The following is a 25,064-nucleotide window of genomic DNA, read 5'->3' on the forward strand; positions in this document are numbered from 1 at the left end:
CCGGCTCCTCTTTCAGTTCTCAGCGTAGACATCTCTGGAAAGCCCGCCACGACTGCGGGCCTGCTCTTGCTCTTCTGGGCACGTAGCCTCCCGTTCTCACCTGTGCCATAGCCGTCCGAGTATAGTAACGATATGAATATTAGCGGCTGGTTAGGCGCTCCCCGGCCAGTCAGCAGGTAGTATTGTGATTGCGTTCGTATTAACGTCATACTACAGCGCCTCTGTGTCCGCGAGGGAACTCTGAGAGACCTTCTCGTCTCCATTCTCTACTGAGGAACCTGAAGCACAGAGAAGTTAAGCAACTTGGGCGAGGTCACACAGCTGCTAAGCCTCAGAACCCAAGCGCGTTCCCCTAGAGCCTGAGCTATTTACCTCAGTGCTATAGACCAGTGGGGTCTCCCTGGATCATGCAGCAGAACCCCCTGGAGGGCTTGTGGAAACAGACCACCGCCCCCACTCTGAGTTCCCCGTCTGGGGTGGGAGATGGTGCATTTCCAACGAGGCAGCAGGCCGCGTCCCTGCTACTGGTCCGAGACCACACTTTGAGAACCACTGCTCGGGGCTGCCCGGCACGTTTTTGAAATCCTCTCTCTCCAGCTAGAATGGGAGTTTCTTAGGGCAGGATCTGGTGGTTTTCTTGTTTGTTTTGTTTTCTCTTTTCTGTCCACGTTTCCAGCACCTAGCAAAGCCGTTCTGACAGGTAGTAGGCCCTCAATAACCGTTTGTGTGAATGGATGGATGAATGAGTAGGGAAATGGTTTCAGCCTCTGGCTTAAGTAGATGGTTTCCCTGAATGACGTTTGCGTGTATTTGAAGAATTGTCAGGCTTTATCAGTCCTGTACGTGGTTGGCTACAGGGGACATGCACTCAAAGGTTTTGTAAGGTTAATTGTTGATTGCCTGACTTAAAAATGCTTTGAAGCCAGAAGTCACATCTGTTATATTTGGCTCACTGTTCTTTCCAGAGTGGAATGCTCACCGCCTAGGAGTTCAGCGCCGTCATTATATGCAAAGAGGCTCTTTGGCCTTTTAGCAGATTTGAAGATTTCTTTCCTGAAATAGCATTCTCCTTGACATAAAATGACTCCATCCTAAATGTGCCTTATAAGAATGGTAGTACATTTACTTTCCGGTAGTAAAGCTTCTTAAAATGCCTATACGGTGTGAATAGTTGCGTACTCCTTATCTCTGTGTCACCAAAACTGGGCATCAAGTGGAAACAAGACATTTGTGATGGCTGGAGAGCTTTCTTTGTTTCTAGCAATAAAAATTTGGCTTACTGGTATTTTCTTGTGTGTTACTTTTCTTTTGAAATAGGATCTGCTAAAATACTTTTTGTATTATAATAGGGTTTGCAAGAACTTATTGAAAACACAAATAAGCAGGTAAACCATCTTTGCAGAATCGTCTCAAAATTGCAACTTTCTTGGGAGAAACCACTGTTGCCAAACTGTGTAAGTGTCATAAAAACATTTTGGGTACTCTGATAAACCTCTAGTTCCTAAGGATACCAATTGATTAGAAGTAAGAGAGAACTAATGACTTAGACTAGCAAGGCTGACTTATACTTACTCTAAAAGCAGATGGGAGATTAAACCTCTCTTGGAGGAATGCTGTAGTTTAGGTTTGAGAAATTTTGATACTGAGTATTTTTATGTTTGTAACTGTAATGTATAAATCCACTCAGAATGTAGGGTTGAAGAGGAATAGAAATCATATAATAAAAACTCAGCATTTATCCTTAACCACAGAAAATAATGTTGCCAGGAAAGAGGGTGTTCATGCGTTTATCAGCTTTTTACTTGTTATTGTCACAATTTATCTATCATGGGTTTGTGTGATTTTAGAGGTTCTTTGGATTTACACAAAACAGTTTTAATTCAATACCTCGTGGAGAAAGTCAAGTCTAGGAAGAAAAGGAAAGAGCATAACCCATTGTGTTCTCTTCCCCTGGCCAGGGAGCCACGGGCCCCTCGGTACCAGAGGACCAACAGGAGACCCAGCTCCCGGCCAACCCTGTGGGAGCTTCTCTTCCAGCAGCAGCGTCCCCGGAGCCACAGCAGCCAGACCCCACGCAGAGATTGTCTCCAACTCCCAAGATTGTCTCCACGTTTTCATTACAGTCCGATCATATACTGGGTGACCCAGCTCTTGCTCTTGCTGCCCTTTCCTACATTGTCAGCCAACGTATGGAAAGTGCCAGCTCTGAGAACCCATCTGCACCGTGTCCTATAATAGTACATCCAAACCAACTGTCACAAGGAAAGCCCAGTCTGGCTCAATTTCCTGAGGAGGCACACTGTTCAACTTTACCTGGAAATGGCAGCCTGGGCCCACATGCTGCCTCGTTGGCTGTCGGCATCCCTCCCAATTCTGGTGAGTTCGAAGTGGCACATATTAGAAACAGCATCCTTTCAATTAGATTAAAAAGCATTCCTTATTATTATTATTATTATTATTATTATTTTAAGCAGGCCCATGCCCAGCATGGAACCCAGCATGGGGCTTGAACTCACAACCTTACAATCAAGACCTGAGCTGAGATCAAGAGGCAGACACTTAACCGACTGAGCTACCCAGCTGCCCCTAAAAAACATTCTTAATGCGAACTAGCAATAGCTATTTTTTAAATTAGCTTTAAATTATACTTTTAAATTGAAGTATAGCTGGCTATAGCTATTTTTAACATTAAAAGTCTTAGGAGATAATTGTAGATTCACATGTAGTTGTAAGAAAGAATCAAGTGGTACCCCTTACCCAATTTCCCTCAAAGGTAACATCTTGTGAAACTACAGTAAAATATCACAGGCAGGGTATTGATGCTGATGTAACCCATAGATTTATTCAGCTGTCTCCAGTTTGGTTTCACTGTGTGTCTGTGCATTTAGTTCCCAGCAGTTTTATCACGTGAGGTGTGCAGGTCCACCACAGTGGTCAAGGTACAGAACATTTCCGTCACCTTCTGGTGGCCCTGCCCTCCCTGTTCCCCTTTTCCCAGCTCTTGGCAACCACTGATCTATTCTCTATCTCTGAAAGTTTGTCACTTCAAAATTGTTATATAGTTGGATGCATGTGGTGTGTAACCTGAATACTGGTTTTTTTCACCCCAGGTAAGTCCCTGGAAATTAAAGCAAGTTGTTGCATAATCACTACATGCTGAATACTCTTCCATGGTATAGGTATGCTGTAGTTTAATGGCTCATCTGTCGAAGAAAATTTTTGTTACCCCACACCCCCAGTGTTTGGCTATTACGGGTAAGGCTGCTGTGAATATCATGTACAAGTTTTTGGATAAATAGAGGTTTTCATTTCTTGAACTTGGGTACCCAGGAGTGCGGTTTTTGGTTATATTTATTTGCCTGTTCAGTGTTATAAGAAATGACCTGTTTTCCAGTGTAGCTGTACTATTTTATGTTGCTGCCAGCTACATATGAGTGATCCAGTTTCTTCCCACCCATATTTCTGCCCTTTCCATTGTTCTTTCTTCTGATGCTTCATGATTTTTTCTTTCCTCATATACTTTCTGATAGAAGATTTTCCTTTAACCTTTCTGTACAAGTAAGTCTTCTGGAGACAAAATCTTTTGGTTTTCCTTTGTGCGAGATGTCTTTATTTTCCCTTCTTTCCTGACGGATAGTTTTACCCAGTATAGAACTCGTGAATGTAGGTTCTTGTATAACAGCCATTGAAAACTTTTTATTATAGAAATGCCAGCAGAAGCAGAAGCCAGCCTTGGAAACAGTGCTAAGTCAGTGTATTACCCAGCTTCACTGGGACATGAGAACGGCCAAGATACTGCCTCTTCATCTGTTTTCATCCTTCCCAATTTTGGTGATTTTGAAATGACACATATGATAGATAAGTCATGCCATTTAGATTCACCAGCATCCTTAATGCAAGTCAGTGCCAGCTCTTCTTTTTAATGAAGCTTTTTGTTTTGAGATCATTGGAGATTCATGTGTGGTTGTAGGAAATTATGTAGAGAGGCACCTGGGTGGCTCAGTTGGTTGAGTGTTGGACTTCAGCTCAGGCCATGATCTCACAGTTCATGAGTTTGAGCCCAGTGTCTGGCTCTGTGCTGATAGTGCAGAGCCTGGAGCCTGCTTTAGATTCTGTGTCTCCCTCTCTCTCTGCACCTCCCCCGCTCAGACTCTGTCTCTCTCTCTCTCTCTCTCAAAAATAAACATTAAAAAAATTTTTAAAAAAGAAATTATGTAGAGATCCTATTTATGTTTTACCCATTTACCTCTCATAAAACTATAGTAAAATAGCACAAGTAGGATATAGACATTGATTAAATCCACGTGTGTGTGTGTGTTCAGTTCTGTGCAATGTTATTCCCATGAGTGTTATTTATCATCACAGTTGTGATCCAGAAAGCTCCCACTGTTGCCACATACTGCCCTTTACAACCACAGCCACCTCCCTCTGGTCACCTTTTCCTCCTACACTAGCAAGGAGTGACTTCATCTTGCTTTCTATAGTTCTGTCATTCAAATATTGTTATTTATTTTATTAAAACATTTTTAATGTTTATTTATTTTTGAGAGAGAGAGAGAGAGAGAGCGAGCGAGCAGGTAGGGGGCAGAAGGAGAGACATGAGATCATGACCTGAGCCAAAGTCAGATGCTTAACTGACTGAGCCACCGAGGTGCCCCTTGAATATTGTCATTTAAATGGAATCAAATACCATATAACCTTTTCGGCATAGCTTTTTTTTTTTCCCCTAAACATAATTTCCTGGAGATTCATACCAATTGTTGCATGTATCAATAGTTTCTTCTTTTTTATTATTGACTACTCTCCCATGGTATGGGTGTATGTATGGCTGTTTATCTCTTCACTCATGGAAAGATATCCAGGATATTTCCAATTTTGGGCTATTACAGGTTAAACTCTGCAAATAGTCATATACTGGTTTTTGTGTAAACTTAAGTTTATATTCATTTGAGGTGGATGCCCAAGAGGGCAGTTCTGGGTCCTATGATAGTTTCATGTTTAGTTTTATAAGAGACTGTTAAAATTTTTTTTCAGAGGAGCTGTGCCATTTGACTTTACACCTGTAATATATAAGTGGTACAATTTCTCTGTATGCCTGTTTTTTTCTCTTTCCATTTTTCTTTCTTCTTGATGCTCAGGGAGCCATTCCTTCTTCATATCTTTCTTGTTTGAATATTTTGGGAATATTTTGAATATTTTTGGCCTTTCTTTAAGGGTAAGTGTGTGAGGGACAAGTTCTTTTTAGTTTTTCTTCATGTGAGAATGTCTTTATTTCCTGTACATTAATGAAGGATGGTCTTGCTACATATGGAATTAACAGTTGAGAGTTCTTTTCTGAAGCATTTGAAAAATGTCCTTTCTGTATAAATTCCAGTAACAGCAGAAACCAGTCTGGAAAATGACTCCAAGACAATGAATTACCCAACTTCATCAGCAAATGACAGTGTCCAGCGTCCTTCACCTGTCTTTATCCCATCCAATTTTGGTGAGTTTCAAATAATACATATTACAAGTAGCACTGTTTACTCTAGATGCATCAACATCCTTAATGGAAGCTAGAGGTAGCTCATATTTTAAATTAAGCTTTTTATTTTGAAACAATTTTAGATTCACATATATTTGCAAGAAATAATATAAAGACGTTCATTTTATCCTTTACCCATTTCTTCCAATGTTAGCATCTTACAGAATGACAGTATGATATCACAACCAGGGTATTGACATCAATACAATACACAGATATTACTGAAATGCGTCCAGTTGTACTTGTGGTGATTTGTGTGCATTTGTATTTATTCCTACCTAATTAATACAAATTGACGTCCACCAGCACAGTCAGGATACAGAACATATCCATCGCCATCAGGATGCCTCGTCGAGCCCTTTTATAACCACATCTGCCTCCCTCAGGCTGCCCTTTCCTTCCCCATTGCCCATTTCTTTAACCCCTAGCAAGTACTGCTCTCTATAATTTTGTCCCTCCATGAGTGTTGAATAAAGAGAATCTTATGGGATGTAACCTCGGAAGATTATTTGTTTTTTTCAGTTGGCACAATTCCCTGAGGATTCATTCAGGTTGTTGCATGTATCAGTACTTTCTCCCTTTTTAGTGCTGAATAGTCTTCCATGGTTGCAGTGTGCAATAGTTGTTTGTAGCCGTTCACCTGTTGAAGGGCAGTAGTAGTTGTTGGGTTTTTCTTTTTTTCCAGTTTTTGATATTAGGAGTAAAGCTGCTACGAACATCCGTGTCCTGGTTTTTGTATAAATATAAGCTTTGTTTCTGTCACGAATGCCAAGAGTGCAGTTGTTGAGTGTTATGGTATTGCATGTGTTGTTTTACAAGAAACTGTCAGTTTTCCAGAGAGACTGTACCAGTTCGCATTCTCACCAGCGAAGTGTGAGTGATCCGCTTTCTCCGCATCCACATTTCTGTTCTTCTCATTGTTCTTTCTTCCTTCGTGATGCTCCAGATTTCCTTCTTTCATCATTTCCTTTCTGTTTGAAGATTGTACTTTAGCCGTTCTGTACAGGTAAGTCTGCTGGGGACAGATTCTTTTAGTTTTCCTGTGTTTCAAAATGTCTTTCTTTCACATTTTTCCTTAAGGATAGTTTCACCTCATGGAGAATTCATGGTTGAGAGTTCTTATCTTTCAGCAATTGGAAAGCTCATACTTCTAGAAGTGCCAGGAAATGCAGATACCAGCTCCAAAGGCAGCTCCAAGACCACCTATTACCCAGTTTTTTTGGGAAGTGCCAGGGACTCCGATACTGACTCTTCATCTCTCCCAGTCCAGCCCAATTTTGGTGAGTTTGAAATGATACATATCGCGTGTATGACTGTTTAATCCAGATCCATCAACATCCTTAATACAAGCCAGTTACAGTTCTTTCTGAAAATTTTAATTTTGATGTGACTTAAGATTCAGTGCAGTGGTAAGAAATAATACAGAGTGATTCGTTTATGCTTAATGTATTTTCCCTAATGATAACACCTTGCAGAACCATGGTACAGTGTTACAACCCAGACATTGACAATGATATAATTCACAGGTGTTACTGAGATGCCTCCAGTTTTACTTGCATCTGTGTGTGTATATGTGTGTATGTGTTATGTAATATTATTGTATGTGTAAGTTTGCATGTCTACCACCACAGTCAATGTAGGGATCATTTCCATCACTTAGAGATCACTTTTTACTGCATCTTTTACAACCACATCTACCTTCCCTGCTCCCAAGACCAATCCCCAATGTCTGGCTTTCTCTGATCTTTCCTCTGTTTCTATAATTTTGTCTCTTCAGATTGTTCTATAAGTGGAGTCACATATGAGGTAGCCTTTTGGGATTAGCTCCCCACCAAGCCCCCTACTCAGATTAATTGCTTGGAGACTCATCCAGTTTGTTGCATGTATCAATAGTTGATTACTATTGTTGCTGAAAATAGTATTCTGTGCTATGGATATACTACATTTTAACTGTTCACCTGTTGAAGGGCATCTGTTTTTTTTTCAGTGTTGGGCCACTAGGAGTAAAGCAGTTATAAATATCCATGTACACATTTTTGGGTAAATACAAGTTTTTATTTCTCATCTATTTTTTTAAATATATATCTATTTTTTTATATCTAGGAGAGAGAGAGAGACAGCGTGAGCAGGGGAGGGTCAGAGAGAGAGGGCGACACAGACTCTGAAATAGGCTCCAGGCTCTGAGCTGGCAGTCAGCACAGAGCTCGACGCGGGGCTCGAACCCAGGAACCGTGAGATCATGACCTAAGCAAAAGCCGGACGCTTAACCGACTAAGCCACCCAGGCGCCCCTATTTCTCATCTATTGCTGAAGAGTTTCCTATGGTGTATATACACAACAGTTTTTTTTTTAAAACCATTCACACATTGAAGGACATAATATTTTTTTCCTTTCCAAGTCTGTGGATACTAGAAGTAAAGGTGCTGTGAACATTCGTGTACTGATTTTTGTGTAAATACAAGTTTTCATTTCTCTGTCGTGAATGCTGTAAGTGCAACTGCTTGGTCTTATGGTAATAGCATGTTTGGTTTTATAAAAACTGCCAAACAGTTTTCCAGAGAGTCTGTACTATTTTACATTCCCAATAGCAATGTATAGGTGATCCAGTTTCTTCCCATCTAGATTTCTGATCTTTCTATTATTTCATTCTTACCGATGCCCCATTAGTCTTTCTCCATAATATCCTTTCTGTTTGAAGATTTTCCTTTAGCTATCTTTTCCAAGTAAATCTGCTAGGAACAGTTTTTAAAAAAATGTTCTTTTGTGTGAGAATGTCTTTATCTCCCCCTTCTTTCCTGAAAGATAATCTCACTCAGTATAGAATTCACAGATGAGAGTTCTTGTCTTTCAGCACTTGAGAAAGTTTTACTTGTTGAAATGCCGGAAAAAGCAAAAACCAGCCTGGAAAACAGTTCTGAGACAGCGTATTACCCAACTTCATTGGGAAATGAGAGTGGCCCAGATCCTGCCTCTTTATCTCAGTCCATCCCACCGGATTTCGGTTACTTTGAAATACTTATTTCAAGTAGCACTGTTTAATTTAGAACGATCAACATCCTTCATGTGAGCTAGTGATAGCTTTTTTTAAAAAAGAAATTACACTTTTAATATTGTGGTAATTTGAGATACCCATGTAGTTGTAAGAAATAATATTTATTATTTCATTTATGAGAGATCTCGTTTTTGCTTTACCCATTTCGGCCAACAATAGCATTGCAAGACCATGGTAGAATGTCACAACCAGGAGACTGACATTGATATCATCCACAGATCTATGGAGACTTCCCCAGTTTAATTAAATTGACTTTTGTGTATGTGTTTAGTTCTATTTGATTTTATCACATGAGTAGGTTGAATGTCCACCACCATGGTCAAGATACAGAACATTTTCATCACCATAAGGATGCTTCATTTTGCCTCTTTGTAACCACACCCATCTCAACATAACTGACTGGGAGAGTCATCTGACTCATTGCATGTATCAGCATTTCCTTCTTTTTTATTGCTCTGTACCATTCCATGGCATGGATGTACCAAGGTTTGTGTATTGGTTCACCGTTGAACATCTGGACTTTTTTCCAGTTTTCAGGATTACAAGTAAGATTGCTGTGACTGTTTATGTACAGGTTTTTGTGTAAACATAAGTTTTGATTTCTCTTAGATAGATGCCCCAGACTGCAAATGCTTGGTTGTATGATCATTGCATGTTTAGTTTTATAAGAAACCACTGCAGTTTTTCAGAGAGGCGGTATCGTTTTACTTCCGCACGAGCAGTGTGTGAGTGATCCGGTTTCTCTGCATCCACATGTCTGCTGCCTTCGTTGTTCCTTCTTCCTTTTTGTTTATTTATTTATTTAAATGTTTATTTATTTATTTTGAGAGAGAGAGAAAGCTCATGCACATGAGCAGGGAGAGAGAGAGAGAGAGAGAGAAAGAGAGAGAGAGAGAGAGAGAGAGAGAGAATCCCAAGCAGGCTCTGTGCTGTCAGCGCAGAGCCCAATGCGGGGCTCGAACTCATGAACCATGAGATCATGACCTGAGCCGAAATCAAGATTTGGATGCTTAACTGGCTGAGCCACCCTAGCACCCTTATTTCTTCCTTTTTAATGCTCCAGAATTTTTTTGATCATTCTTTCGGATAGAAGATTTTCACTTAGCCATTCTCAAACGTAAGTCAGCTAGTGGCAAATACTTTTGGCTTTGTGTGAGAATGTCATGATTTGCCCTTCATTCTTTTTTTTTAAACCAGTTGGTTCGTTTCTTGTCTTCAGTGTTATTGAGGTATAATTGACAAAGTTGTAGTATATTTATAAAGTGTACAGTGTGATTTGATATACATATACATAGTGAAATGATTCCCACCATTGAGTTAATTAGCATGTCTATCATCTCACATATTTACCTTTTGTGTGTGTGTGTGTGTGTAGTGAGAATGCTTAAGTTCTACACTCTAAGCAAATTTTAGTTATATGGTCCAGTATTATCAGCTGTACATTAGATCCTCAGACTTTATTTATCTTATAACTGAAAGTTAATACCTTTTTCCAGCCTCTCCCCATTTCACTCACCACCCCCCACCCCTGGCCCCTGGCAACTACCATTCATTTATGCTACTCTCTGTTTTTATGAGTTTGACTTTTTTTCTTTTTAGAGTCCACATATAAGTGATAACATGCAGTATTTGTCTTTTTTAATGGTCTGTCTTATTTCACTTAGCATAACGCCCTCCAGGTTCATTCATTACTGTTCTCATGAATCTGTTTCATTATCAAAGGACAATTTGGCCTGATATAGACTTCATGGTTGAGATTTCTTATCTTTCAGTACCTGAAAATATTTTATTTATAGAAATATTGATAAAGGCTCAAGCCAGCCTAGAAGAGAGCCCTGAGACAATAAGTTATCCTCTTTTATTGGAGAACAAAGGGGCTAAGACTTTTCCCCATTATGTTGCTACATTCCTCCAGGTTTTAGTGAATTTGACATGATACATTCGATACAGTAATATATTTAACCTAGGTTCATCAACATCCTTAGTGTGAGATAGTGGCAGCTTTTTCTTTTTTTTAATATTAAAAATTTTTTTGTTTATATTTTATTTTTGAGAGAGAGAGAGAAACATGTACATGTGCTCACAGGGCTAAGGTGTGATGGGGGGTAGAGGATCCAAAGCAGGCTCTGCACTGACAGCAGAGAACCCAATGTGGGGCTTGAACTCACGAATGAACTGAGATCACAACCTGAGCCAAAGTCGGACGCTCAAATGACTGGATTACCTAGGCACCCTGGTGGTAGCTTCTTCTAATGAAGTTTTTATTTTCAGAAAAATTTAGCTGCACATGCAGTTATAAAAAATAATACAGAGAGGTCCTGCGTTCCCATTCTCCAGTTTTACCCAGTGGTAACATCTTGCAAAACAGTAGCAAATTATCACAACCAAGGTATTGATACTTGCAGAGATACCAGCAGATGCAATTGAGATGTCACTGGTGTCAGTTTTGCACCTGTGTATTTAGTTCTATATAACATTATCATGTGCTTAGGTTCATGTATCTTCTGCCACAGGGAAGCCCTGAAACAGTTCCGTCACCGCTGTTTTCCCTCATGTTGCTCTTTTTTAACCACACACACCTCCCTCCAGAGGACTTTTCTCCCCAATTCCATGCCCTGCCCTTTCTCTCATTGCTGGCAATCAGGAGTTGCCGATCAGGAATTACAATTCCCTGGAGAGCTGCTCCTGTTGCTGCGAGTGTCAGTCGTTCCTTCTTTTTTGTTGCTGCGTACTATTCCAGTGTATGGATACCCCGTGATTTACTTAGCTGTTAAAAACCTCTGGGTTTCCTGTTTTTAGCTGTTAGGGGTAAAGCTGCTATGAATACTTGTTTATCATTTTTAGCTTTGCTTCATTTCATTCATTTCACTCTCTCACATAAGTTTTTATTTCTCTGGGGTGAATGCCCAAGAGTGCACCTTCTGGGTCCTTTGGTAATTGCATCCTTAGTTGTATAAGAAACTGACAAACTGCTTTCCAGTGTAGCTATACGATTTTCCATTCCTGCCAGCAGTGTACGAGTGATCCAGTCACTCTGCATCCAGATTTCTGCTCTTTCCATTGTTCTCTCTCCTCCTTCATGCTCCACAGTTCTTTCTTTTATGCTCTTTCTGTAAGAAGAGTTTCCTTTAGCCATTTTTGAACGGAAGTCAGTGACAAATGCCTCTGGTTTTCCTCTGTATGTAAATATCTTTATTTTTGCTGTATTACAGAAGGATAGTTTCATTGACTATGGAACATGAGGTTGGTAGTCCTTATAGAAATGATGTCCTTATAAAATGTTGTTCTTATAGAAATGACGATCAAAGAAGAAACCACACTGGAAGATAGCACTAAGACGACAAGTTGCCTACCTTTACAGGAAAATGACAGTGGTCAAGATACTTTAGCACATTTCTTCACCCCTTCCAGTTTTGGTGAGTTTAAATGATACATATTACAGGTAGCACTGTTTAATCTAGATTCCTTAATGCACTATATGTCACCTACTGGTAGCTTCTCCTAATTAAAAATTACTTAAAATTAATTAATTAAAGAATTAGAAGTTTTATATTGTGAAAATTTTAGCTGCCCATGCAGTTGTCAGAGAGATCTTGTGTACATTTTACCCAGTTTCCCCCAATGACACCATCTGACAAAACTATAATATCACAGCCAGTATATAGACACTGATATAATCCACAGATTTTATTGAGATATTCTCAATTTTATTTGTATTTGTGAGTAGATTTATGTTTGTGTGTGTATGTGTATTCAGTTTTATATTATGTAATTTCATGACGTGAGTAGTTTTCCATCATCTATTGCCTTTTATTTTATTTTTTTATTAAAAAAATTGTTTTTAATGTTTATTTATTTTTGAGAGAGACAGAGAGTGAGCAGGCGAGGGGCAGAGAGAGATGGAGACATAGAATCCAAAGCAGGCTCCAGGCTCCGAGTTGTCAGCACAGAGCCTGAGGTGGGGCTCGAACTCACAGACCATGAGATCATGACCTGAGCCAAAGTCGGACCCCCAACCGACTGAGCCACCCAGGAGCCCCATCTATTGCCTTTTAAACTTGTACCTGCTTTTCTCCTCCTACTCTCTTACCCCTACCCTCTCTTCTCCTTTGTCATTTTGTCATTTTCAAGAGTTTTATATAAATAGATTCATATAATATGTGATGCTTGGGGATGGCCTTTTTTTTTTTTTCATTCAGCATAATTCCCTGGAGCTTCATTTAAGTTGCTGCGTGTATCATTAATTTTTTCTTTTTTATTGCCGAGAACTAGTCCACAGTATGGGTGTCCCAGGATTTATCTGCTCACTGGTTGAATGATGTCTGGGTTGTTTCCAGTTTTGGGTTATTAGGTATAAAGCTGCTGTGAACACTTGTGTACAGGTTTCAGTGTGAACATCAGTTTTCATTTCTCTGAGATAAAGCCCAAGAGCACAGTTGCTGGGTCCTATGGTAACAGTAAATTGAGTTTAAAAAAAAAAAAAACAACAACTGCTGAACTGCTTTCCAGTGTAGCTACACCCTCCTCTATTCCCACCAGCAATATACAAGTGATCTGCATGAATAATTTTGCTCTTTGTTTTGTTCTTTCTTCCTTCTTTGTACTTCGAGACTCTGTCCTTCATCATATTCTTTTGATCAGATTTTCCTTTAGCCATGTTTTAAGGCTAAGTCAGCCAGCAACAATTTTTAAAAAATTTTTTTCCTATGTCTGAGGATGTCTTTATTTCTCCCTCATTCTTGGAGGGTAGTTTTGCCTGATATAAAAATCACTCTTGAGATTTCTTGTCTCTCAGCACCTGAAAATGTTTTATTAATCAAAATGTTATTCAAACAGAATCTAGCACAGAAATGAGTTCTGAGACAATGAATTACTCAAGTTTAATGGAAAATGATAGCGGCCAAGACACTGATGCAGAGTCTTTCTTCCTCACTCCTGGTTTTGATTAGTTTGAAATAATACATATTATAAGTAGTACTCTCTAATTTAGTTTTATCAATATTCTTTTTTTTTTAATGTTTTATTTATTTCTAAGAGAGAGAGAGAGACAGCGTGAGCAGGGGAGGGTCAGAGAGAGAGGGAGACACAGACTCTGAAACAGGCTCCAGGCTCTGAGCTGGCAGTCAGCACAGAGCCTGATACGGGGCTCGAACCCATGAACCGCGAGATCATGACCTAAGCGAAAGTCGGCCGCTTAACCGACTAAGCCACCCAGGTGCCCCGTTTTATCAATATTCTTAATATGAATTCTTTGTGATAGCTTTTTCAAAATGAAAGTTTTCATTTGGAGATATTTCAGAATCACATGTAGGTGCATGAAATAATATAGAAGAGGTCCTTTTTTTACTTTAGATTTTATTTTAGAATTTGTTTTTATTTATTTATTTCATCTTTTAAAATTTTTTTTATTTTTTTTGATAGTTTTGTGAACCGATTTATTTTTTAAAAATATTTTTTAATGTTTATTTATCTCTTGAGAGAGAGAGAAACACAGCGTGAGCAGGGAAGGAGCAGAGAGAGAGAGGGAGACACAGAATCTGAAGCAGGCTCAAGGCTCTGAGCGGTCAGCACAGAGCCCGACGTGGGGCTCAAACTCATGAGCCTGAGATCATGACCTGAGCCAAAGTCGGACGTTTAACCGACTGAGTCACCCAAGTACCTGAAAATTTTTTTAATGATTATTTATTTTTGAGAGAGAGAGACAGAGTGTGAGCAGCAGAGTGGCAGAGAGAGAGGGAGACACAAAATCCAAAACAGGCTCCAGGCTCTGAGCTGTCAGCACAGAGCCCGATGTTGGGCTTAAACTCACAGACCATCAGATCATGACCTGAGCCAAAGTCAGAATGCTTAACCAACTGAGCCACTCAGATGCCTCTAAAAATTTTATTTAAATCCAAGCTAGTCAGCATATAGTGTAATAATGGTTTCAGGAGCAGAATTTAGTAATTCATTGCTTACATATAACACCCAGTGCTCATCCAAACAACAGAGATACCTTGTGTATCCTTAACAAAAATTTCTCCCAGTGCTAATATTTTACAAAAATATAGTAAAACATCATAACTAGTATTTTAACATAAATACAATCTACTCATCTATTCAGATGTCCCCAGCTTTACTTATATTCCTGTGTGTGTGTGTGTGTGTGTGTGTGTGTGTGTGTGTGTTTAGTTTTCTGCACTTTTGTGACATGTTTAGGTTTAGGTATTTACCACTGCAGTTCATACAGTTCTGTCCAGTTACCTCCTGTTGCCTGTTTATAAGCATGTCATAATGTCATTCCTTCCCTGACTTCATCTCTAACCCATTCAAGGGCTAATGTATTCTCTCCCACTTTATAATTTTATACTATTTTATGAAAGAGTATATTGGTGTTAATTGTTTTTGATGTTTGGTAAACATCTCCAGTAAAATCATCTGCACTGGTAGATTCCTTTTCAGAAGGATTTTTTTTTTAAGTTTTTATTTATTTATTTTGAGAGAGAGAGAAAGTGTGAGCAGGGAGAAACAGAGAGAGAGGAGAGAGCGAGAATTCCAAGCAGGCTCTGTGCTGCCAGCATGGAGCCCAATGTGGGGCTCAAACTCATGAACTGTTAAATCATGACCTGAGCCAAAGTCAGACGTTTAACCAACTGAGCCACTCAGGCACCCTTTCAGAAGGCTTTTAATTGCAAATTTAGTGTCTTTGATGGTTATAGGGCTATCTAGGTTATCTCTGTCATCTTGGTTGAGTTTTAGTATTTGTAATTTTGGAGGAATGGATTTAACTCTTCTAAGTTACCAAATTTATGAATGTAAAGTGGTTTGCAGTATTCCCTATTATCCTTTGATGGCTGCTGTATCTCTACTGATAACTTGCTTCATTCCTGATATTAATGATTTGTGTCATTTGTTTTTCATTTTAGAAGTTTAGTAGCTTTATTAATCTTTTTGAGGCACCAGCTGTTTGCTTAATTGATTTCCTATTGTTTTCATATTTTCAGTTTCATTGATTTCCGTTCTTTTTTTAAAGTTTATTTATTTTGGTGGGGGGGGGGGAGAAAAACAGCATGTCTGAGCAGGGGAAGAACAGAGAGAGAAGGAGACACAGAATCTGAAGCAGCCTCCAGGCTCTGAGCTGTCAGCACAGAACCTGATGCGGGGCTCAAACTCATGAACCAGCAGATCATGACCTGAGCTGAAATCAAGAGTTGGACACATAACTGACTGAGCCACCCAGGCGCCTGATTTCAGTTCTTTATTATTGCATTCTTTTTTCTTATTTTGGGTTTATTTTACTCTTCATTTCTTAGTTTTTGGTGTAGGAACTTACATTATAAATTTAGAACTGTCTTATTTTCTATTATAAGCATTTAGGGCTATAAATTTCACTTTCAGTACTGGCTTAGTTACATCCCATATATTTTGATGTGTTATAATTTCATTAAGTCCTATGTATTTTATTAATTTATTATTTCTTTGAAAACTTTCTATTTGATACATCTATTATTTATAAGTATGCTGTTCAATTTCCAAGTGTTTAAAGATTTTCTTCTTGTCTTTCTATTATTGATTTCTAGTTTGATTCTATTATGGTCAAAAAATATACTCTGTAAGATTTCTTTTCTTTTAAATTTGTTGAGATTTTTTTCCTCTGGCCTAGGATGTGGTTTGTGTTGGTAAATGCTCTGTAGGCATTTGAAAAAAATATATATTCTGGTTTTGTTGGGTGGAATGCTCTATGATGAGAATCCTGTTGGTTGACTGTGTTGTTGAGATCTTCTGCATCCTTGCTAATTTTTGGTTTGGTTGTTCCATCAGTTCCTGAGAGAGAGAGGAGTGTGTGAGGTCCAGAACTATAATTATGGATTTGATTATTTCTCCTTTTAGTCCTTTCCATTTTTGCTTCATGTATTTTGAGACTTTGTCATTTGGTATGTTGAGAATGATTGTCTTCCTCGGGGTTGGGCTTTTCATCTTTATTTGTTTTTAGTAACTTTCTTTGCTCTCAAGTCTACTTTATTTGTTGTCAGTACAGCTAGTTTTTTTTTTTTTTGGATTAATGTTTGCATGGTATATGTATGCTTTTCCTTCTGTTTATTTTCAATCTACCTATGTAATTGAACTTTTAGTTGCTTGTAAACAGCACATAGTTGATATTTTTTTAATCTACTTTACCAGTTGCTGCCATTTAATTGATAAGGTTAGGTTATTTTCATTAAAGATAATTATTGATATCATAGACCTAAGTGTACCATTTTATTATTTTTCTTTTTCTTTCCTATTTTCTCATTATTTTTTAATTTATTTTATGTTTTTAAATTTTTTAATGTTTTATTTATTTCTGAGAGAGAGAGAGAGAGCAGGGGAGGGTCAGAGAGAAAGGGAGACACAGAATCTGAAGCAGGCTCCAGGCTCTGAGCTAGCTGTCAGCACAGAGCCTGATGCGGGGCTCGAACCCACAAACCGTGAGATCATGACCTGAGCCAAAGTTGGACGCTTAACCGACTAAGCCACCCAGGCACCCCACTCTCATTATTTTTTTAAACTTTATTTATTTATTTTTTTAAGTAGTCTCTACACCCAACGGGGGGCTCGAAATCGCCAGCCTGAGACCAAGGGTTGCATGCTCTACTGACTGAGCTAGCCAGGCACCCCCTCATTCTTTTTTTGTTTATCTTTTTTTGCCTTCCTGTGGCTTACCTGAACATTTTCTAGGAGTCTATCTTGACTTATTTATGTTTTTGAATATGTTGCTATATATAGTTTTCTTAGTGATTGCTCTGGGGTTACTATATTTGTACGTGACTTATCACAGTCTACTGGTATCAGCATTTTACCACTTGGAATGAAATGTTGAAACTTTAATTCCACTAGTTTCCTTTGCCCTCCTCATTAAAAAAAATTTTTTTTAATGTTTATTTTTGAGAGAGAGACAGAGTGTGAGTGGGGAAGGGGCTGAGAGAGAGGAAGACACAGAATCTGAAGCAGGCTCCAGCCTGCCCAATGTGGAACTTGAACTCATGAGACGTGAGATCATGACCTGAACTGAAGTCGGACATGACATCAACTGAGTCACCCAGGCACCCCTGCCCTCCTCATTTGAATTGTCATTGTCTTGGATGTCAGATGGTGTTTTCATCTTTGTTTCAGTTGTCACATATGGTTTACAAAACTCATGATCGTACTTATTTACCCATATCTCTGCCTCTTCTGTTCTTCATTTCTTTTAATTATTGAATAATAATCTATGGTATTGTATTTACCATGGTTTCTTTAACCATTCACTTGTTGAAGGACATCTGGGTCGTTCACAGTTTTGGCTATTATGAATGAAGCTAAGAACACTCATGTGCAGGTTTTTGTGTCATATCATGAGCTTTTACTTCTCTGGGATAAATGCCCGAGAGTGAAATTATTATGTCATGTGGTAATTGAAAATTTAGGTTTTTTTTTTAAATATTTTGATTTATTTCTAGGAGAGAGAGAGAGAGACAGCGTGAGCAACGGAGGGTCAGAGAGAGAGGGAGATACAGACTCTGAAATAGGCTCCAGGCTCCGAGCTGGCAGTCAGCACAGAGCCCAACGCGGGGCTCGGACCCACGAACCGAGAGATCATGACCTAAGCGAAAGTCGGACGCTTAACCGACTAAGCCACCTAGGCGCCCCATTGAAAATTTAGTTTTATAAGAAACTGCCAAACTGTTTTCTAGTGTAGCTGTTCCATTTTATATTGAATGAATGGTCAAGTTTCTCAGCATGCATATCTCTGCTCTTTCTGTTGTTCTTTATTTCCTTTCTGATGCTCCAAGAGTCCTTCTCTCATCATAACCTTTCTGTTTGATGATCTTCCTTAGCCATTCTTTAAGAGTAGGTCTGTTAGTGATAAATACTTTCAGTTTTCTTTGTCTGAGAATGTGTTTATTTCCCCTTCATACCTGAAGGATAGTTTGCTGGATAACGAATTTGCTATTGAGAGTTCTTTTCTTTCAGCACTTTAACCTATAGAAATATTGGTAAAAGCAGAAAATGTCATGGAAAACAGCCCTTACTCAATTATATAAGAACATGACAATAGCCAAGTTTAAAAAAATTTTTTTTAATGTTTTATTTATTTCTGAGAGAGAGAGAGAGAGAGAGAGAGACAGAGTGAGCAGGGGAGGGTCAGAGAAAGAGGGAGATACAGAATCTGAAACAGGCTCCAGGCTCTGAGCTAGCTGTCAGCACAGAGCCCGACATGGGGCTTGAACCCACGAACCGTGAGACCATGACCTGAGCCGAAGTTGGACGCTTAACCGACTGAGCCACCCAGGCGCCCCAACAATAGCCAAGTTTCTAACTCATCATCTTTCTGCATCCCATACAATTTTGGTGAGTGTGAAATGACACATATTACAGGTAGCACCATTTAACCGATATTCTTCAACTTTCTTTTTTTAAATATTTTATTTATTATTGAGAAAAAGCACATGAGTGGGGGAGGGGCAGAGAGCGAAGGGGACAGAGAATCTGAAGCGAGCTCTGCACTGAGCCTGATGTGGGGCTCAAACTCATGAACCATGATACCATGACCTGAGCTGAAGTCATGAGCAACCGACTGAGCCAGCCAGGTGCCCCCTTCAACATTCTTGATATGGACTAATGGAAGGTTTTTGTTTCCTATTTTAAGGGTTGGTTTTAGGTTATATTAATAATAATGGCTAACATTTATTGAGTGTGTGCAAGGCACTGTGCTAATCAACTGACATGTCTCTTCTCCTTTAACATTCAGATAACTCCATATGTAGGTATTTTTATTACTTCCTTTCTCAAAGTCTTAGACCTTTGAGTTAGTGGCAGTTCTGGAACTATAACTCAGGTCTCTCTGCCTTTAAAACTCATATTTCTTTTTTTAAAAAATTTTTAGGGGCGCCTGGGTGGCTCAGTCGGTTAAGCGTCTGACTTCGGCTCAGGTCATGATCTCAAGGTTCGTGGGTTTGAGCCCCGCATCGGGTTCTGTGCTTACAGCTCAGAGCCTGGAGCCTGTTTCAGATTCTGTGTCTCCCTCTCTCTCTGCCTACCCCCCACTCATGCTCTGTCTCTCAAACAAATTTAAAAAAAAATTTTTTTTAACTTTTAAAAAATTTTTAGTGTTTATTCATTTTTGAGAGAAAGAGATAGAGTGCAGCGGGGGAGGGGCAAAGAGAGAGGGAGACACAGAATCCAAAGCAGGCTCCAGGCTCTGAGCTATCAGCACGGGGAACTCGAACCCACCAACCCACAAACTGTGAGGTCATGACCTGAGCTGAAGTCAGACACTCAACTGACTGAGCCACCTGGGTACCCCAAAGCTCATATTTTTTAACAGTCTCCTCTACTGCCTGCCAAGCCACAGTGGCAGAGTTGAGGTGACCCTAAGTTCCATGGTTTCTAAGGGCAAACCTTCCTAATATTTTATAGTTCCTTTGTGTCTCTACTTCTAAGTAGCTAATCTCTTATTAATATTCTAGCACAGGGCTCAGCAAACTTTTTGTGTAAAGGGCTAGATAGTAACTATTTTAGTCTTTGTGAGCCATCTGGTGTCTGTCACAACTACTCAACTCTGCTGCTGTAGCAAGAAGGCAGCCACAGATGTAGGTAGATGAATGAGTGTGCCTATGTGCCAATACAACTTGATTTACAAAAAAATGGTAGTGAGCTGCACCAGTGTACGTTCCCACCAACAGTGTAGGAGGGTGCCCATTTCTCCACATCCTCGCCAGCATCTAGATTCCTCTGATTTGCTCATTTTAGCCACTCTGACTGGTGTGAGGTGGTATGTCAGTGTGGTTTTGATTTGTATTTCTCTGATAATGAGGGATGATGAGCATCGTTTCATGTGTCTGTTGGCCATCTGGATGTCCTCTTTGGAGAAGTGTCTGTTCATGACTTCTGCTCATTTCTTCACTGGATTATTTGTTTTTCGGGTATGGAGTTTGGTCAGTTCCTTATAGATTTTGGATACTAGCCCTTTATCTCAGGCGCCTCAAAAAATCCACAATAGAACTCCCCTATGACCCAGCAATAGCACTGCTGGGAATTTACCCGAGGGATACAGGAGTGCTGATGCATAGGGGCACATGTACCCCAATGTTCATAGCAGCACTCTCAACAATAGCCAAACCATGGAAAGAGCCTCAATGTCCATCAACTGACAAATGGATCAAGAAGATGTGGTATATTTATACGATGGAATACTACATGGCAATGAGAAAGAATGACATCTGGCCATGTGTAGCAACATGGATGGAACTTGAGGGTGTTATGCTGAGCGAAATAAGTCAGGCAGAGAAGGACAGCTACCATATGTTTGCACATATAGGAGGATTAGGAGGAACTTAACGGAGGACCATGGAGGAGGACAAGGGGAAAAATAGTTGGGGAGAGGGAGGGAGGCAAACCATGAGAGACTCTTGAATGCTGAGAACAAACTGAGGACTGATGGGGGTGGGAGGGAGGGGAAGGGGGGGTGATGAGCATGGAGGAGGGCGCTTGTTGGGATGAGCACTGGGTGTTATATGGAAACCAATTTGACAATAAACTATTAAAAAAAAAGAAAAAAAGAAATAAATCAGCATATTGTTAAACAGAAAAGAAAAATGGTAGTGAGATTGTCCTGTGGACTGTAGTTTGCTGACTCCTGTCTTAGAGGAGATGCTTGTCTTTTAAATTGTTTTGTTAGCCAAACTAGAATAAAGTTCCAAAATTGTGCTCTCTGTTACTAAATGGGCACTGTGATATGCTGTTGTTAGAAGTATACACTGGTGAAAACTTTTTAAAGGGTAATTTCTATAAAAATCCATAAAAGTATTTATGCCAATTGACTCAGTCATCCCACTTCTATCTGAAGATTTAATTTATAAAAAAAGATTTATATTTAAACTCTGGTACAGGAACGTTCTTTAGAGAATCATGAACAATTGGAAACAGCCAAATAAGCAGCCATAGGGAATTAGTGAAGTGACTTCTGGTATATCCATGGATGTATATGAAGCAGTAAAGCATCGTAGTTAAGAGCATGGGCTCCCGAGTCAGATTGCTTGGGTTCACGTCCCATTTCTAGGTCTTACTAACCATGTGAGCTTCACCCACTCTGTAACCTAAGTATTGGTTTCTGCATCTGTGAAGTGACAAAAATTATGGTACCTATTTCATAGAATTGTGAGGATCAAATGGAATTATTGATTTAAAGCTCTTAATGCAATGCTCAGAACTCAAGTCCAACATGAATGTCACCTGTCAGGAAAATCATGAAGATAAGAATGCAGATGCAGACTTGAAAAAAAAAAAACCTAAAGAAAATGGAGACATGTTCAAAATAACTGAAAAAGCAGAATTCAGACTATAAATGAAGTATTATTTCAATTTTGTGTTTAAAAACAAGATATAGAAAAACGAATGGAAGACATTAGCAGATTAATGGTTCAGAGCACTTGGCTTATAAACAGATTTAAAAATTGTCTCTGTGATCTTGTTCAAATAACTTACCTTCTGTGGGCCTCAGTTTCCTCATCTTTTAAGTGGGCAGATGTCATTAGGATGATAAAACTGAGCTTATAGATGCAAAATATTTAGCATAGTGCCTGATATATAGTAGTTAATAAATGCTAGCTATTTAAAATTTGTATTATTATTTTTTAATGTTTATTTTTATTTTTGAGAGAGAGGAAGGGGAGAAGCAGAGGAAGAGGGAGACTCAGAATCCGAAGCAGTGCCTGACACAGGACTCGAACCCAAGAACTGCGAGATCATGACCTGAGCCGAAGTTGGATGCTTAACTGACTGAGCCACACAGGCGACCCTTAAAATTTTCTTAATTATGCCCACCCATTCTTTCCAAATTATTTTCAGGGGACATATACTCACTCAGGAATATACCTCTAAGTGTACTTTTAGACTGTAAAAGGGAGCAGTGTGATCTCAGAGCAACATGTTTACATATGCATCTTTGGCCCAAGAACTGAATTTATTCAAGACAATGAAACAATTAGTTCAAGTACAGAAAATTCAAGATTAGCAATGGTGAAAAATACTGTTATGCAGATGGCATCAAACAGACTCATTTAAGGAAAAGAGAAGTATAGAAAAAAATTCACCCAAGTAGAAATTAGTGAATTAGAAATCAATTAGTTTACTTTTCTTGGGCACTTTCATAGTAGCCTTGCATGAAAAAAACTAAAGATTTTACTTTTTCTCTCTGTTTTAAAAGGGTATCTTGGTGATCCAAAAAGGGAAGTCAAGGTGCTTGATGCTCATTTGCTGGTTGCACAAAAGAAGGCCAGTCCTAGGTATGCAGTCCGCTACCTGATTCATATTTTGTTCTCCAAGGAAATTCTGATGAACAGCTGGGTAGGTGTCAATTCCCAAGGCCTCCCACCTCTAGATCCAAACAAAATGGCTGCATTAAGAGGTATGTAAAGTCATTACGGAATCTTATTTTATCATCATTTGGTCATCTGATGAATGTTATTGGCACTTGAAGAGATAATGATGAAGTCTGTGTAAATCTTAGAACTGTTTATTTTTTCACCCGTCTGACCCAGATTTTCCAGTGTAATATTATGTAATGGGTAACAGCTTGTAAAAAGTAAAACTTGTCCATAGACTAATGGAACAAGACAGGCTGTATTGATTATTGTTGATTATGGCTAGAATGAAGTTAGTTCTTCAGTGTTGAAACTTGGTACTAAAAAATAAAGACACCCCCCCCTCCAATGCAGGAGAATAAAATATACTTCACTGCTAGTAACTGGCAACACAGAAATAGAATGTCACGATTAATCCGTTTTACCTTCCTGTCTTCCTGCCTTCCAGAAATTTGTATGAAGGTTCTAGAATTCATAGGCACTCAGGCCACAACAATGAATAAGTATTTCTGCCCACAAGGAGTTTACAGTCCAGAAAGGGACTGTCGAGGGAAACAGATCAATTCTCATCTAGGCAGTAATGTTGTAGAAGCTCAGAGAGCAAAGCAAATACTTGGAGGGCATTGGGAAAGGCTTACTAAGGACAAAACATTTGAGCTAGATTTGGGGGGATTCCTTAGCTAAATAGGAAGAGTATTCTAGGGAGAGGGAATAGTTTATAGGGAAGATAGACATGTAGTATGCACAAATAGACTATGTTGTAATAATATTTGCAATAACATGATTTTCTGTTTATTTTATTTTCAGCCTTCCTTTTTAGTTTTAACTTATCCATAGGGTTATTCAATGGCATTAGCACCTAGAAATAGTTGACTTTCTGTTACATACTTTAAAAATTTTTTATTTTATTTTTTTAGAGAGAGAGAGGAAAAGAGAGAGAGAGAGCAGGTGTGTGAGTTGAGGAGGGGCAGAGGGAGAAGGAGAGAATCTTAAGCAGGCTCCACACCCAGCACAGAGCCTGAAGCCAAGCTCTATCTCATGACGGTGAGATCATCATCTGAGCCAAAATCAGGAGTCGGATGCTCAACCAACTGAGCCACCCAGGCTCCCCCACACTTTTTTTTAAAAAAGCACCCAAACCTCGTAACTTCTCAACCTTTTGGCTGAGATAAAATGTAGTATGTGTTCTCATTAATTTAATAAAAGCACCAAAATCTTGTTAGAGGCTCCCTAGGTCAGTGTTTTATAGGGAATTGTACATTAGAAGAAGTGAGGTATTCAGCAAAGCATCCTCTTTGGGCAGAATTTCTAAACTCTCAGCAAGAGAGAAGAGACGACAATTCAAAATAGAAAATTTCAGTATTTTAAATAAAAAATGTCTTGTCAGTTCTTTGACAAATTTTTTTTTTAATTTTCATGAATGCTTTCTGCTGTTTGCAGAATATCTGGCATCAGTATTTCCCAACTATGATTTGCGTGAATATGGAAAAGACTGGCAAGCCTGTATTGCCGATATCAATTCTCTGATCTACTCTTTGCGTTCCGAAGCCAACACAACACCAGTAAGTTCTTTTTTATTGAAATATGGTCACTGCTGTGTAAGTGCTTACTGTATACAATTCCAGAGTGGATAGCATGACACACAGGATCTTTATGCTGTGTGCTCAAATTCTTGTTTATTTAATTTAGGGGCAGTGTATGTTCTGTGCCTGTTTTTTTTTTTTTTTAATTTTTAATGTTTTATTTATTTCTGAGAGAGAGAGAGAGAGAGACAGCATGAGCAGGGGAGGGTCAGAGAGAGAGGGAGACACAGAATCTGAAACAGGCTCCAGGCTCTGAGCTAGCTGTCAGCACAGAGCCCAATGCGGGGCTCAAACCCACAAACCATGAGATCATGACCTGAGCCAAAGTCGGACGCTTAACCGACTGAGCCCCCCAGGTGCCCTTGTGCCTGTTTATTTCACTCTTCAACATTTATCCTTCATACGGATACCCTAAAGATAAAAGCAATCAAATGGAGTGTTACAATCAGTATATTTCAAGCCACGGGGTATACTAGAACACAGTTTCACTGTGTAGATATTTGGCAAATCTTTCTCAGTATCCCGCTGAGTAGCACAGAACA

The 25,064-nt window shown here is 39.2% G+C and overlaps 1 protein-coding gene across 1 annotated transcript in view; it reads left to right on the forward strand.

The window, feature by feature from the left end:
- The first annotated feature begins 407 nt into the window (after positions 1-407).
- The window catches only part of BEND2 (BEN domain containing 2), a 56,493-nt gene continuing 31,836 nt past the window's right edge, over positions 408-25,064 (forward strand). Inside the window, exons 1-8 of the mRNA XM_039222873.1 lie at positions 408-569; positions 1,959-2,376; positions 3,706-3,831; positions 8,376-8,525; positions 11,221-11,275; positions 18,868-18,926; positions 22,783-22,983; positions 24,380-24,501. Coding sequence (XP_039078804.1) covers positions 408-569; positions 1,959-2,376; positions 3,706-3,831; positions 8,376-8,525; positions 11,221-11,275; positions 18,868-18,926; positions 22,783-22,983; positions 24,380-24,501 — 1,293 coding nt within the window. The remainder of the gene's footprint in view (positions 570-1,958; positions 2,377-3,705; positions 3,832-8,375; positions 8,526-11,220; positions 11,276-18,867; positions 18,927-22,782; positions 22,984-24,379; positions 24,502-25,064) is intronic.

Source organism: Hyaena hyaena, unplaced genomic scaffold (genome assembly GCF_003009895.1).
Source record: "Hyaena hyaena isolate Hyena2069 unplaced genomic scaffold, ASM300989v1 scaffold_1219, whole genome shotgun sequence".
Classification (NCBI taxonomy): Eukaryota; Metazoa; Chordata; class Mammalia; order Carnivora; family Hyaenidae; genus Hyaena; species Hyaena hyaena.